At 38.7% G+C, this 16,492-nt stretch overlaps 1 protein-coding gene across 5 annotated transcripts in view; it reads right to left on the bottom strand.

Moving 5' to 3' along the window:
- The window catches only part of CW7, a 502,578-nt gene that overhangs the window by 246,422 nt on the left and 239,664 nt on the right, over window positions 1-16,492 (bottom strand). For all 5 annotated transcript variants that reach the window (XM_089453029.1, XM_089453024.1, XM_089453026.1 and 2 more), the window contains 2 exons: window positions 16,087-16,146; window positions 15,825-15,899 (listed from right to left, as the gene is read on the bottom strand). In XM_089453029.1, the coding sequence (XP_089309155.1) occupies window positions 15,825-15,899; window positions 16,087-16,146 (135 nt within the window). The remainder of the gene's footprint in view (window positions 1-15,824; window positions 15,900-16,086; window positions 16,147-16,492) is intronic.

Genomic DNA, 16,492 nt, shown 5'->3' on the forward strand with positions numbered 1-16,492 from the left:
GAACTACCCTTCTTCAAACTGCCTTGACCATTACTATAGCTCTGATACCATGTTGGAAAATCGATAGAGATAGCAGTTAAGTGATTTTCCTCTTAATGACATTAACTTGTGATGTTTTTATTATTAGTTTCAGATTTCTTAATTATCTTTTTTGATCATCAAGATTAATGCCAAGCAACAAAAGAAGAGAACACAAGATATAGGCATGCTGCCAGGGCAAAACCCCCCTCGAGGGGAAAACCCAATCATAAATTCTTCCTTCAATAGATTCAAAAAATGAGACGATCATAACCCCTACAATCTCGACTCAAGACTACCTCCATCCATCATAGCGTCGAGACACGAAACGAACAGTGGAAGCACTACTGAAACAATATCAACCTAAAGTCATTGTACTAGAACCGAGATAATGTTCTTGTGGTGATGTGAGAGCATCGAACAAAGGTCACTGTAATAACCTCTAATCCTGTGAGAGCATACCGAATTGTGGGAGGCCTACCACTGATTTGTGAGAGCTTGGAGATCATCTCTATGCCCTATCTAAATTCCCTGAAACAACACAGAATTGTCTGCCTTCATCTGAATTTGTATCACCGAACTGTCTGCCCCGAAATCCTTGACCAAATCCTATGATCACCGAAAAATTGTAAGCTCTGAATTTCTGATCCGAAATTCTGTGTTTTAAATGCGAGGTCCTTATCCCTGTATTTATAATTGTTTTGTGAAAATTCCTAGATCTATCAATCTTAGGAATCCTACTGCAACAAACTGAATCTACTTCACCTAGATCGTAAATTACAATACAAACTTATTTCAGATTTCTTCTTGAAACATTGAGGTAAATTACTGAAGTAGCCTACACCAAATTAAATATCATTCTGAAACATAGAAACGGAGCAAGGAAATACAAAACAACAGGATACCGTTATTTTTGGACAAATGTCCCCGGAAAAACCCAATGTGGGAAAACCGGTGCAGCAATGTGGATTTTATTTTATTATGCAGCAGTGAAATCTGAGTACATCTATGGATACCCAACTGGCAATCCAAACAACAAGAAAATATGGCAGAGATATTCCCTAAGCAACCCCGGCACTCGTGTTGCCTGCACTCGCGTTCCTGTACTTGTGTGGTCCTGCAATTGCACATTCTTGCACTCACGTGTTACTACACTCGCGAGTTCCTACACTTGCATGTTCCTACATTCACGTCCCTACACTCGTGCGTGCCTGCACTCGCGCATTCCTGCACTTGCAAGTTCCTGCACTCATGTGTTCCTCCACTCGTGCATTCCTGTACTCGCGTTTTCCTGCACTCGCGAGGTCTTGCGCCTCTCTGGATCTGAAAATCTTCCTCTAGATCATTGTCCCTGCCCCTCTACTGCAAAAGATCTCTTCTATCAATATTTCCTCCTGAGAACTTCTCACTTCAGAAATTCGATCTCTTGATCTATCGATGTCTTTTTCAAATGACCCTCAAGCCCCTTCTTATATCTTCCTGTTGGACAACCAATGGCTTAGATTAACTCTGAATCAAAGGCTCAAATCATTTTGACTTGATCTTCGTCTTTATCTAGAAGATTCACCCACAATTAGATTAATACCCATTAATATTTTAATTTTCCTAAGTTTAGACTTAGGAACTCCATTAAAAATATTAATTATTTTAATATAATCGTCTTTGGGTGGAATTTCCCAAAACAGTTTCTGGGTTCTTTGGAATGCATGTGCCCAAGCCTCCCTGCAAAATTTGAGGCTTAGAGCACATCTGATGCTACCCCAAATCAACACTCCACTTAGCAAGGAATGTGCTCTAGCAATATACGTCTACTGCATACAGCTCTAACTCAGAAGCATCATCCTCTACTTTGATGATGTCTGACATGTTGTCCACCACCTACTACGCTACTACTGCTACTGTACTATTGCCTTTGACACTACCACTGCCAGTGCTACATCAGTACTACAACTCCCTCTCAAATGTTGCATCTGCTATGTTGCTAGCACTGCCACTACTAACACTGCATCCGTACTACAACTCAGTTACTGAGAGAAGCAACTGAAAACACCCAAAACTAGATAAGTATCCCGAGGATACACCTCGGTGTTGAAACCCTGATAGTTGCTAGTCCCACGCTGCCTTCTGAAGCCTCTGCATTGTTGCCTCTCTGCTCTGCGTTGCTCGAATTTTGGCGCTACTAACTACTGCATTTGTCGCTCCAACACTCCATGGCACCAACTGAAAACTCCATCCCGCTACTACTGATCATGGGCTCCCGTAGCAAGGTAATGATCCAAGACGTGGGCTCCTCAAGGATCCTGCCCATCTATAGCTCTATCAAACTACAATTCTATAACAGCCCACCTCCCTCGTGGAGGTATCTTCGGTATCATGGCGAACTCCTCCTCATGTTCGATCTTTGCGGCTGCAACCTTAGGATCGTGGTTATCATCCTTCCTTTTTCTTCAAGGGACACTGGGATGCATAGTGGCCCATCTCACCACATATGAAACACTTCACTTTGGAGACGTCCTTCTTTCGTCTCTGTTGCCCCTACTACCCCTTCGATGCAAGGGCTGCATTATCCTCCTCATCTACTTTGGTCTTCGACCCACTACTGTTGTTGCTTCCGTCAAGTTTGACCTTGACCAAGTCTCTCCTCAGCTCTTCTTGTTTTAGAGTTGCCCACATCTCATCCCAATTAGGCAATGTTGCTCTGCCTAGGATACTCTGGACAAAGACTTGCCACTCATCCGAGACAGAATTTAGGGCCAGTCTCACTAACTCTAAATCCTGAGGTGTATGCCCCGCAACAGAGAACTCATCACGGGTCTCCTTCAGCTTCGTGAAGAATGGATCCACATGTTCTCCCTTCTGCATTTGCGCAGATCTCAACTTTTGTTCCAAGTACATCTTTCGTTGCTCAGAAGATCCCTGATACAATGTGGCCTGTTGACCCTGCCGCCTACACCTACCAACAAGTCAGTGAGAAAAGCCTTCAACCCCACAAGGTGTGGTTTGTGGCAGAGAAATCAGAGAAGGGGTTGTCAAACTAATCCTGACTCTCTCCATTTGAGCTATCTCCTAGGTTAGCTAAGGGGGCTGGTTCCTAATGAAAAGTTAAATTAAAAAAGATACGAGTTTCTAGGAGAATTGTTAGAGTTAAATAGATTATCTCTTTAAGATTTATAAGCAAAAACTGATATGAGCAATAACCATCATAAGATAAGCATGAAATACATAAACAACCAGTGCCTTCCAAGTATTTGCTCTTTAAGAAATGAAATTGTATTTTGCTTAAAATGAAGTGAAATGCTTTCAAATGGAAAGCCAAAATAACCCTGAAAAGTGAAACAATAAATTGTTAGCACAAGATATTATAAATGCTTTCAAGATGAATAAGTCTACAAATCAAAGCATGGAAACTATCTTGCTCAAAAGATACAAAAAGAACTCAAATGTTAGACCAAGATGACAACATGCAATTAAGTTTGCAACCCAAAATAATAGTACTTGAAAGTGAAATCAACCATTCATGACAATATGCAATTAAACCAAAAGATGAGTCAATTTCCAAGTACAAGAAAATTAAACTTGTTGCAAAATTAAAAGAGATTACAATGCTTGCATCCAAAGTGCCTCTTGAAATAAGATTTGCATGTGAGACTTTAAACCAAAGCAAATGTGATGGAATGTTGTTCTTGGTTCATTTTATTTGATTAGTGCTAAGGCAAAGTTACAATTGAACTCTAGTCCCCAAACCTCATCCTCACCCAAATATTTGGATCTCACAATGAGAAGTCAATTGAGGTAGAGGATCCCTAAAAGTCTATTCAACTAATTTAAGTTGGAGGTAAGCTTTAGTGAGGCTTGGGGCCTTCCTATACTAAAATGCCTAAATGAAGTGCACATTGTGTTAATTCCCCAAATTAAACTAATGCAAATGCAAATGCTTCAAAGAGAAATAGTTTGCAAAACTTGAGAGCGTATACATGTGGGAATTTAAATACATTAGTAAAAATTTGCATATGGAGTGAAATGTGTTGATATAAAGAATGCACAATATGAAATTAAAAGCTAGAAAGTTAAGAAATACTAAAAGCAAGATTAGGCCACCCACAAGAATCCCTCCTCTAAATCAGGAAGGGGGATGCCATGGGAAAAATCCCAAGTTCCCTCTAACAAATTTTTTTATCTTTTATTAGCGCTTAAAGTGGGTAAAATACTAAAAAAGCCTCTAAGAGGGCAGCCCACAATACGAGAGAGATCTTTACAAAGATGAGACTCTAACAAAGCTAGACTCTCTCCCCAGAAATATAATAACAACAAACTTGAAGATGGAAAAAAATCTCCAAAAGAGACTCACAAGACTCAAAAGGCCCATGGCCTAGATGAGTCTGCAACTCTCTCCCAAGTGCTTATGGCCTCCCTAGAAATCAGTTTTTGGATAGCGTGAGGGGGTCCTGCATACACATGTAACAATCCAAAATAAATGTAAAATTAATTTCCTAATTAAAATCATACTCAAACAAATAAGCACATACTTATATTACCTGTGATCAAAGTCTGCCAGATGACAACAAGATTTTGGGAACGACTCTCCACCCAACCGTAGGCTCAATTGTGCAAGGATTTGCTACAACTGGCCACCCCCGAGCCCTCAATCAACGTACTACTACCAGTGACTCTTAAGTCTTAGAACACCATTCTCCCAAGAGAATGAAAGAGAGAAACTCGGAAAGATGAAATGTCGGAATGCCTCTCATCTTCCTCACCATCTATTAAATAGAACAAACATTGGAAGGGGAACCACATGCACACACTCCATGTGTCTACATGCAACTTTCTTTTGATTTTTAGTTTTCGTGTTTTATTTCCTTCTTTTTGATAGTTTTCTTTTCTTGTTTTATTTCCTTCTTTTTTATAATTTCCTTTTCTTGTTTTATTTCCTTCTTTTTGATAGTTTCCTTGTTTTATTTATTCTTATCTAGAGCTTTAGTATGGTTATTACTATTTTTATTTTTATTATTTCTATTTATTTTCTTTGCATATATTTTTAATCTTATTTATTATTTATCATTTATCATTTATTATTTTTATTATTATTAAGTGATTTATTTATTATTTATATTATTAATTATTATTTTTGTATTATTTATTATTTTTATTATTTATTGCTTATTATTATATTATTATTTATTATTTATTATTAAGGGGAGGGATATTACAACACACAAGTGAGTAGTTTTCCAAAGCTTCTCCTCAAGCTCCTTGCTGCCCAATGCTCAAGCCTATGGGCTGCAAAACACAAAAAAATACCAATTGTCAGTGTGAAATTAGGAAAAAGAAACCAAAACTAAACTTAGAATTTAATTTACAAAGTACTAGCTCAAGTAATGGGAGTGAACCCCCATACTTGCCTAGCTTTAGAAATGACTCTTGAATAGGAGATATAACTTTGAAAGAACTAGAATCAAAGAAGTATTTTGAATTTTAAATGGATGATCAAGTAGCTATAGAGTAAGAAAACTCTCTTTTGCTCTTCGTTGGATGGAAAACTTGAAGCGAAAAAATGGCTGAGTCTTGGATCACTGTGACTCTAGGAGTGAGTTGATCTAATTGAGATTTCTCCCACTTTCAGATGGATTCCTACACACAATACAAAAGATCTTTCCTACACACTTGAACACGTATTAGTTTGCACAAGATTAGAGCAATATAATGAATAAGATAAACCAAGCATTCCTCCTAAAATGAATTGGCAAGCTTATCCCTAGAATACTACTCTAAATCAATGATATATGCAAGATAGCTTACACACATCAATCCAAGCAAGATGCCAAGTATAAACTAATCTTAATTAATATGCAAAAGGAATTAAACAAAATAGCAATAGCATGAAAGGACATCAACTCATAACGCCAAGAGAACACCAGCCAGATAGCCCCAAAGTCTTGATTGTATTAAAAAAGTATGCAAGTACAAAATGGTAGAGTTTCCCCAAGCCCAATAGCTCATTACATGATACAATATGAGAGCTAAACGCTCATTTAAATAGAACTATGGGAGCCAATCCCAATGAAATATGAAATGACAAGTGTAGCAATGGAGATAATCCCAATGATAAATTGAGCTTCCAAGTGGCCACATGACTGAGATCCCAATGAAGATGAGAAATGGCAAGTGGCATGTTGATGATGATCCAAAGGAAATTCGAATTTTATAAGTGGAGCTCCAATGCCAAGTGTGTAAGTTGATTTCTAAAATGTGGCAATGTTTTTCTTGAGGATGGACAACATACTCGTGCCAAATTCAAATTTCCTTTGCTGGCTGCCATGTGTGGAGTGTAGGAGCTGAACAGGGATCACATTCCCCTCGATTTCTCACCAAATCCATCAAAGGAACGACACCTCTACTCAAACTGTTGTTTGTACCCTATTCTGGACTGCATTTAGTTGTGCGTTTGGCTACCTCTAAGCTGTTGTTCATAGTCCACTGTGTAAACTACATGTGGCTGCGAAACATGCTCTGTGTATCCTCTAAAATCCGAACTGTAGATTGTGCCTGCGTGGACTATGGTGGACTCCCCTTAATTTGTTGCATATGATTGAGGATGACTGGGCCTGCATATGATTTAATTTGCTAGCAGCGTATGTCTTTGGTGTGCATGGAATGGAGGGGGACAAGAACTGTCCCATGTGGCAGAGTTGTCCCCACTAAAACTGATATCTAAACATGTGTTGCTTATTATCTTTTGGCATGGTTGATTTATGTGTAGACTAGGAAAGAAAGTGGGATCCATTACCCACTTTATTAATTTACCTTTGCACTTTAATTTCAAATTTGATTTAAATTAAATCAAAAGTTGAACTTTAAGAATTCGATGTCCCTCATAAACTCAACGTGGGCCCTCTGACTTTTTTTGACTTAGAGCTTTGACTTAAGTTGTGGCTTGCTTGGTGGACCCCACATGATTGCCACATCATCTTTGACCTTCCCTAGAATTGCCATGTCACTTGTTGACTTATTTTGACCTTGGAAAATTTTATAATTTTTTCCAATTATTCATTTCTTTTTTAATTTTTTCCACATTTTTGCCACTGCCATTACGAAAATTGGCTTTTGAGGGATTATAATTCGTTTTTTGACCCCCAAAATTCGCCCTAGGATAATGCTGAGCCTCCGAGGATGAATTTCGGGTAGTCACACACCCCTGACATTTCCTAACGCCATTTATTTACATCATTACATAGAAAATAATTAAAAAATCTAGTTATGCGGGAAATTTTTAATTATTAAAAAATCCTACTTAAAGCTAGCCAAATTCCACAAAAAATTTTGTGTGATCTAGCATGGTAATATACATCAACTCTAGAAACTAAGATGTGTTAGGAGCTCAACCTTCAAACCGTCACCCCAGCTTTGGGGTAAAAGGTGAGTGAGAAAACCCAGAAAATTATCTGCCTCTGAAAAAGAAGGGATAATTAACCAGATAAAAAAAACACTCCAAAATGCGCTCATTTGTTGATCGAGTCCCAACATCCTAGGCCTGTTACAGACTCAAAAACTCATCATTACTAGTATCACATATTACAATTCCCCGCAGGGTGTGGAATTTGGGTACAAGAAAGATGATGAGAACATAGAAGTAGAGTTAAAAACTTTATTGACTGATGATATATGATGGTACAACTGTCCTCTGGATCATCCTTGGGCGTGGAATCTTCATATAATCATGAGGTGCCACTCCAGCGATCAACATGGCCAAAGCATCCCACATCACCTTAGCAGTTGCTCTGCTAGCAATGTGGCACAGCATGGATCCTTGACTACATCCAGGATCATCCTCTTGGCCTTTTCCATTTCAGCTCTGTACTTCTTCAGCAGATCTGCATATGTAGTGTCTCTGCATATGCAGTGTCAGCTACCACACTATCAACATATGTCTTGAGGGCATGGTCATCTAGAAGGAAGGACATTCTAGCCTTCCAGATGATGTAGTTGGAAGCTTCGTCCAACCTGTCCTAATCCCTCAAGCCACTGGTTTCCATATCCTCCGAAAATTGTCGAACATCTCCCTCTTTCTCTTTACTGCGTAGCTTCTAGGCTGCCTTACACACTCCCTCATGGAGTTGGTAAGTCTATTGCTCAGCAAATGAGAAATATTGTTTTCCTCGACAAGAAATCACTGAGGAAGTATTCCCTCACTTTGTGATCTGCTTCCTTCTTCTAACGACTTTTTTGCCCAGCACTCAGCTTGCAGAAAACTACGTCCCTCTAGCTCTGCACTGAGGCTCTGTGTGGGTCCCTCTGCCTTGGAAAATTCTTGATCTAGCAGTCTTACCTCTCTGTCGACTCAATCAGAGAGAGACAACCTCGAAAATATCACCCTCCTGACTAGAATTGCGCAATCCATTAGGGGATTCGAACTGCTGCTTGCTGCAGCAAGTTGGCCCTTGCTTCAATGCTAGATCTGCTCTTCCTGTTTCACATCAAAAGCTCTGATACCATGTAAAAATTCCTAGATCTAACAATCTCAGGAATCCTACTACAACAGACTGAATTTACTTCACCTAGATCGTAAATTACGTTACAAACTTATTTCAGATTTCTTCTTGAAACATCGAAGTAAATAACTGAAGCAACCTACACCAAATTAAATATGATTCTGAAACATAGAAACTGAGAAAGGAAATACAAAGACATAGGACACCGTTATTTTTGGACAAGTGTCCCTAGAAAAACCCAATGTGGGAAAACTGGTGCAGCAGTGAGAGTTTTATTTTATTATGCTGCAGTGGAATCTGAGTACATCTATCGATGCCCAACTGCAATCCAAGCAGCAAGAAAATCTGGCATAGATATTCCCTAAGCAACCTCGGCACTCGTGTTACCTGCACTTGCATTCCTACACTTGCACGTCCCTGCACTCGCATTCCTCCACTCACGTGTTCCTGCACTTACGAGTTCCTACACTTGCTTGTTGCTGCACTCACGAGTTCTTGCACTCACGGGTTCCTGCACTCACGCGTTCCTGCACTTGAGCATTCCTGCATGCACTCACGAGTTCCTGCACTAGGAATAACTCAGCCTCTTGCTATTGCCTCTCCGGATCTGGAAATCTTCCTCCGGATCACTGTCCCTACCCCTCTACTCCAAAAGATCTCTTCTATCAGAATTATCTCCTGAGAACTTCTAACTTCAGAAATTTGATCTCTTAATCTCTCGATGTATTTTCCAAATGACCCTCAAGCCCCTTCTTATATCTTCCTGTTAGACAACCAACGACCTAGATTAACTCCTAATCAAAGGCTTAGTTCATTTTAACTTGATCTCCGTCTTTATCTAGAAGATTCACCCACAATTAGATTAATACCCATTAATATTTTAATTTTCCTAAGTTTAGTCTTAGGAACTCCATTAAAAATATTAATTATTTTAATATAATGGTCTCTGGGTGGAATTTCCCAAAATCGTTTCTGGGTTCTTTGGAATGCATGTGCCCAAGCCTCCTTGCAAAATTTAAGGCTTAGAGCACATCCGATGCTACCCGAAATCAACAAGAAGGAGGTTCTGAAATCTTTCCCTGTACATAGTCCATAACATCTTGCTCTTCTAAAGACAAATGAAGAGACATCTTCCATGCATGATAATCAAACTTATCATGAAGCTTGTCATCAGACTTGAATTAGGATGTAGAGGCCATTGAATCTTATCCTTGATCAAAGGATCTCATTGATTGCTCTTCATAGTGATTTCCTTTTTCACTCTTGCTTGGGCTTTGTCTTCACCTCACCTCTAACACCATTGTTAATTTTAGATAACAATGGCATGTTCTATGCTTAAGAGCAATTTACTTCAATTTTCTTATTAGCCCAATATCAATTTCCAGATTAGAAATCACATTAACATGACAGTAAATGCAAATAGAACATAAATAAAATAGTAGAAGACAAGCCAAGACAAGACGACACAAGATATGGCACCAACTAGGGACAAACCCCAATGTGGGGAAACCCTTTGATGAATTCTTCTTATTATTCTTCAAAAGTTCAGCAGAGAGAGAGAGTACAATATGTAATATTCACTTGCCCAATCAAAGTGAAATCTGTCCAAACAAACAACAGCCACAGAAAGACGTAACCAAAAATTCAATGTTGGTCAACAGGGCAGAATTTGACCTCCAAAATAGCTCGGTCAAACTTGGTCAACTCGGCCTCCAACAGCAAATCAAATCAACCCAAAAACAATCCGAAAATATCTAGTCAACGAAAGTCAATGCTGCAATCAAACCCTTCTACAGTCAACACTAGTCAAACAGTATACTCTGCTTCGAAATGCGACCTGCCCAAATAGAGATAACCCTCACAAAAATGTAGTCAAACAAGTCAATGTTGCTTGTCAACACTAGTCAAAACACTCCCTGCAACTCCAGTCAACATTGGTCAATGGCTAGAACGTAACTGCCTTTCTTCGCACGTGTGGAGAGTTGTCTCAAAAATCCGTACCCAATCAATGAAGGAGAGCAAGATATGTGAGTGAGTGAAGTGTCTAAATGAAGAGGAGGCACCTTCTATTTATATGCAAATGTTGAGGATGAATAAGCGTGATTGTTGGGCTTCTGAGCCTACATTAGTTTGTCGGTTGACCTTGACAATTTGTCCATAAATAAAATAAATTCATAATTCCATTTGTACATTTCATAGTGAGAAGATCTTTAGATCAACCCTACACCTCTCGGAGAGAGAAATCCAATAAAAATATCAGCTGCCTCATATGAGCTATCCAAGGTGAAGTTTGGCCCTACTTGCCAAATTTAACAAGAGACACCAATATTTAGGCTAGCATCCAAGGCAAAACCCAATAATCTTTCCTTAAGAGAGAGAGAGAATTCATTTCATCAGTGGTACATCAGAATATTCCAACAAGATTCCATTTTTCCTAACCTCAATATTTCCAAGTCAAACTAATCAACACAGAGAGAAAATAGTCAAATATGGTCAAAGTCAAGTCTGCAATAGAGAGGCTGAATTTCAGCGTGAGGTAGCTCAGAACAAGGAGGCGAAATTTGGTCAAAGCCTCAGTGAACAAATCCAATCAAATCTTGGTCAAAGGATAGAGTTGACATGTGGTCAACGGCCCAGAAACAAGACAAGATCTCGACAAAACCAGGTCAACAAGCCACTAAACTATGCGGCCTCCAAAACACTGATGCAGATGCAGATTGGATATACTGATGCAGATTGGGCAAGTAATACAGTGGATCGAAAAACACTTCAGGATGTTGCTTCATGGTGGGATCAAGAGTTGTTTCTTGGTCCAGCAAGAAGCAAAGGTCCATGGCACTAAGTTCTGTAGAGGCAGAGTACATAGCAGCGAGTTGTGAAAAATTCTGAATCTACACATTAGAAATCCTACTGCAATCATTGGTTTATCATGTCCTACTTGTTCTTTGAATTTAACAAGTTATTTAATTACATAAACATCGATGAAAAACACTATTGCAGCCTACACATACATACAGATCATGAACTGAAATAAACTAAGACAATCACACAAAGGACACCGTTATTTTCGAACAATCATCCCCGGAAAAACTCAATTCAAGAAAACCGGTGCAACATATAGAGGGTTTGTATTATTAAGCAGATTCTTGAATACAACTAGGGTGCCAAATGCAGCTCACCCAATAGAGAATAACCTTGGCAGAAGTACCTCTATCTGGAGACAGATATTTCAGCAAATCCAGCAACTGGATGATCAACCCCACAGATGACAAATGTTTTCCGCAGTGTTGGGCAGCGATGGTTGCTCCAAGCTCTATGTTGGAACTTGGAACTGTGTCACCTCCTCTAGGATTTGTGTCACCCTCTCAGTGAGCCTCAATTGCTCAGAAAGTCGATATGTTGAACTGCTCTCTCTCTGCCCCACAGACAACCCCAGCGTTGCCTCTAAGGGCCTGCATCAGCCCCTCCAGCTTTTGCATCAGCCTCTCTACCCTCTACATCACTCTCTCTGGAGTTGCGTTGTCTCTCCTGGTGCTCCTCTGTCTCTGCTATGTATTCTTCAGCCTTAGATTGATGTCCTTCTGTCGAACTGCCCCTCACTGCAACTCAGATCACTTAGCTCGACTTTCTCAGCAAACCACACCCGAGAAAAATCAAACTCTTTGATCTCTTCAGTGTGTCTCCAACTGACCCTCAAGCCTCCTCTTATACTTTTCTTGTTGATGAATAAACGGTCATGATCTAATCTCTAATCAACGGCTAAGATTAAAACAGGCTTGATCCTTGTCACTTAGAAACTTCTCACCCATATTCTTATTAACACACATTAATATTTTTATCTTTCTAGGTTTAAACTTAAGAACCCATTAAAAATATTAATTATTTTAATAACTCCTCATCTGGGTGGAATTTCTCCAAACAATTTATGGGTTCTGGAGATCTCATGTGTTCTAGCCCCTCCACCAAATTTCAGATCTAGAGCACATTCGATGCTACTCAAAATCAACACGAGCATGGCTAAGTTCGAGGCTATATGGCTTCGGAAGCTACTAGTAGCCTTGTTTGGTCAGAGGGTTGAGATGACGATGACAAACTGTAACAATCAGAGTTGCATCAGGTTGGTAGAAAATCTAGTGTTTCGCGACAAATCCAAGCATACAGACATCAAGGACCACTTCATAAGAGATTATGTGCAACACAGGATTATTCAGCTACAATGTATACCCACAGATGAGCAGGTAGCAGATATTCTGACGAACGCTTTGTGGAAGGCTAGATTCTTCATCTTTAGAGACAAGATGGGTGTTATGCAGAACACCTTCCTTGCTAAGAGGGAGTGTAAGTTTATGTAGCGCAGATAGGTGTTCTAGTCCCAAATGGTGCCTATGAGGCTAAAGAACACACTCGATTAATTTTCTCCAATACCAAGAAAAAGTTTCTAAGTAAAATACCTTGATTAGAATTACTTAGCCAGTTTGTTAATTTTCCTAAGTCTAACTTAGGGAAACGTCTTAATTAATCAGGATTAATTGAGGTAAATCGATTTTTTTCTAGTGACTTCTCGGAAAGTCGTTTGATAGGGTCAAGATGATCTTAGCCACCGATTGAGATTAGATTATGGTCCTTGATTGCTCAACGAGAGATTATAAGAGGAAATCGATAGGCGTTTGGAGAACATATCAAGACTCGGATTTGCAGTGATAATGTGAGGGCACCAGCAAAACGAGGTCAATAGTGATTGGAGGTAGGATCACCGGAGGAGATTCTTCACAGCGATTTCCAGAGTTAGTAGGAGATCATTTTTTTTGCGGAGGTCGAGTTTCCCGATGGTGAGAGTTGCTTTAGAGAGGCTGAATATCTAGAGCAAGGAGAAATATTATCAGAGTGATCGATTTGCATAAGGAAGCTGAGTTTGCCAGTTGTAGTCAAATTCCAGGGGGTAAGTTTATTTTTCTAGCAATGTGAGTTTTCTAGAAAGAGGTCGAGTGTCGGGGCCCCACGTGTGACCGATTTTGCAGCGAGAGGGAGGCCGAATTGGATCAAAGGGGCCGAATTGCTTCCAAGGGCCTAAATCGACTTGCAGAAGTGACTGGAATAATTTTCCAAAGGTTTGTTAATTTACAGCAAACAATTGTAATTTCTCCATCACAGATTTTGTTGAAGAATTAATAAAAATACTCATCTACAGAACTAGTTTTCCCAGTGTTACTTGGGAGCGGGAGCGAAAGCGGGGAGCGGGAGCGGGAGCGAAAGCGTGGAGCGGGAGCGAAAGCGGATGCAGGAGCGACATTTTCAGAAGCTCCTGGTTTGGGAGCGAATACCAGAGCGTTTTTTATCATATATATATATATATATATATCTTATGTTTTGATACATATATGTCAACAAAAACATGTAGAATTATGAATTAGATATAAAAAAACATGAAAAAACATAGATTGTACCATATAACAACAATCATCTGGAAGTTATAATCTTCATCAACCACGTCCACAAGTTAGTAACATAGTAACATACAACATATTGAATCTCATGATTCATCAATCTTAAAGTTTCAAGCTTTCAAAATTCAATATATAACATTTATCATCATTGATCACCAAAGTTGTACTTGTAAGCTAAGTGTAACCATTACAACAAATAATGTCTAACATGAAATGAAACAACTTTCAACTTTCATGAAGCATCATATTCATAATTCATTACTAATGAGTTATAATTGCCAACTTCAAACTTAAATTGTCATATATTGTTTAAAAAAATATCATAATAAATATAAAAGAGTCCATAGTTATAAAAACTACTAGAAACTAGAAAAAACAAGTAAATCTATTATCTATTGCTTATGCTTGGGCCTCTTGCCACCATGAGAAATGTCTAATTTTTTAGTCTTGTTGGAAAATCAGGATCTTTGTCATTAATATCACCCTCTAAGCATTAACATAAGATAGAATAAGAATAGCATGTCAAATCAAGATTTTGTTTGAGTGATGCATACATTTTTAGGAGAGTCATGATAGAGGAGTTTGGCAACCAATGTCACTAACATCAAGGTACATAGAGGGATTGGTGCTCTTGATTAAATACGAGTTCTATACCCTAATACAAGACAAAATTCAATGGAAACATTGCAATCCCCCAATTCTGAAATCCTGAAAAACTAATAAGTCTGCTGGATTTTGAATGAAATCTAAAATTCTACTTTCTCCATATGAAATCCAATGAGGTCGGAACCACTCTCAAACATCCTGAGTCATTTCATGGTAATGTTAAAAATTTAAGTAAAAGAGTCCCTTTTACTTTAAGAATTTATTACTATGAATCGCGTATCAATACTAGGGCCATAAGTTTGATCATTAAGCTGCCCCACTCAAAACTTATTTGTTTCTTTGAAAAAAAATCACATTTGGAACATTACTGCAAATAAAAATTTGCAAAAAAGGCTAAACGCCCCTCAAAAGGCAGGGAGCGTTTTTTTTAAGGGAGCACGTTCCCTCCTCGAGAGCGTTTTCGGGAGCGCGCTCCAGGGCCGCTCCCTCTCGGAGTGCAAATTGGGACCGGTGGGGGGGAAGGGGGGGGGGCTCCCCCGCAACCCTGGGTTTTCCCCACGCTGGTGTTTTTCCAGGGACTTTCATCCAAAAATATTGGTGTTCATTATTTGTGTGTGCGCAATATTTTCTCAATTCCTGTGGTTTATTTATGTTCTATGAAGTAATTGCAGCAGTGTTTTATTCAGTGTTTGCTGCAAAGAATTTGCAAAAGACAAATAATCAATTAATAGGAGAATAATACCTAGTTAACTGCAACAGCTTTAAAATTTCACATAGCCCCTACAAGTTACCCTTTGCTTTTCATTTTATGCTTGGGAGTCTAAGTGAGAGTTAAGCAGCGTAATGCAAATATGATATTTATCAATGTATATTTGCATTAACTTGAGAACCATAATGGAGCAAAAGGTGTCCATTATACTACACGTTTATGTATAACACAAATGTTAATTAACTTATACATCAATTAAAACTCTTCATCAGTGGACGATTGAAGAACAGAAATACTCATGTCGGAGCGAAAAAACTAGAAACACATTATATAGTTTAAACCATACTAATGATTGTGATCAGGTTCAGTTCTATAAATGGCAGTTCAAATTGAAAAATATCATATGATGTTTGCTTTCAAGACAAGTGAAGTACAACACCAACAATTTTCATTAAATATACCTCAATTCCTAATTGCAACAAGACAGTAAAAGAATCTCAAATTAAAGGATCAAGTTACAACTAAAGAAAGAAATCTGTGTTCATTGAGATATCTTACCACGGCCCCAAAAGTGTCATCAAAGTCATCAACAGAAAAACAAATATCTGGGTATGCTGGGAAAGTTTCAACAGCCTATAATCATTTACAAATCACTGCAGTTAATTGCCAAGAACCAGGCCTTTGCAAAAATAAGCATCAACAACATAGCCGTGGGGACAAAATAGAGCCTAAAATCTCATGCCTTTAGACGTATTCTAAACAGACTTCAATCAAATTAGCTATTAAAAGGACAATACAAGCAAACACGTAAAATGATCACCTTCCTAGAATCCAGCCGAAAGTTTACTCGACTTGGTGATGCATAGACAGTCTTTGTTACCTACAAGAGCAAACCAGATAAACAATGAAACAGAAAAATGTTGAAATTTCTTCATGGAGGTGAAATAAGAATAGCCTCAAAAGTTATCCAATACAGAAGCGATTGACACATCAAAAGAAATAAGTTAAGATCCAAAATTAGAATCAAGTGGTAGCATGGAAAAGTTCAGATCCAGATTTAGAATGGAGAAGTAGCATAGACTTGGATGGAGAAGTAGCTCAGTGTCATGCCCTGGATGTTCATTTTAATAGACAGAAAGAGAGAAACTATATTAATAACCATTCAGAACCAAAATAGGTCAATGGGACTTAAAAATATAGCAAATAAGGATTACCTACAGCATCTC

This window comes from Pinus tabuliformis, chromosome X (assembly GCF_031772625.1).
Source record: "Pinus tabuliformis cultivar Carrire ecotype Pingquan chromosome X, CPIR1, whole genome shotgun sequence".
In the NCBI taxonomy this organism is placed as follows: Eukaryota; Viridiplantae; Streptophyta; class Pinopsida; order Pinales; family Pinaceae; genus Pinus; species Pinus tabuliformis.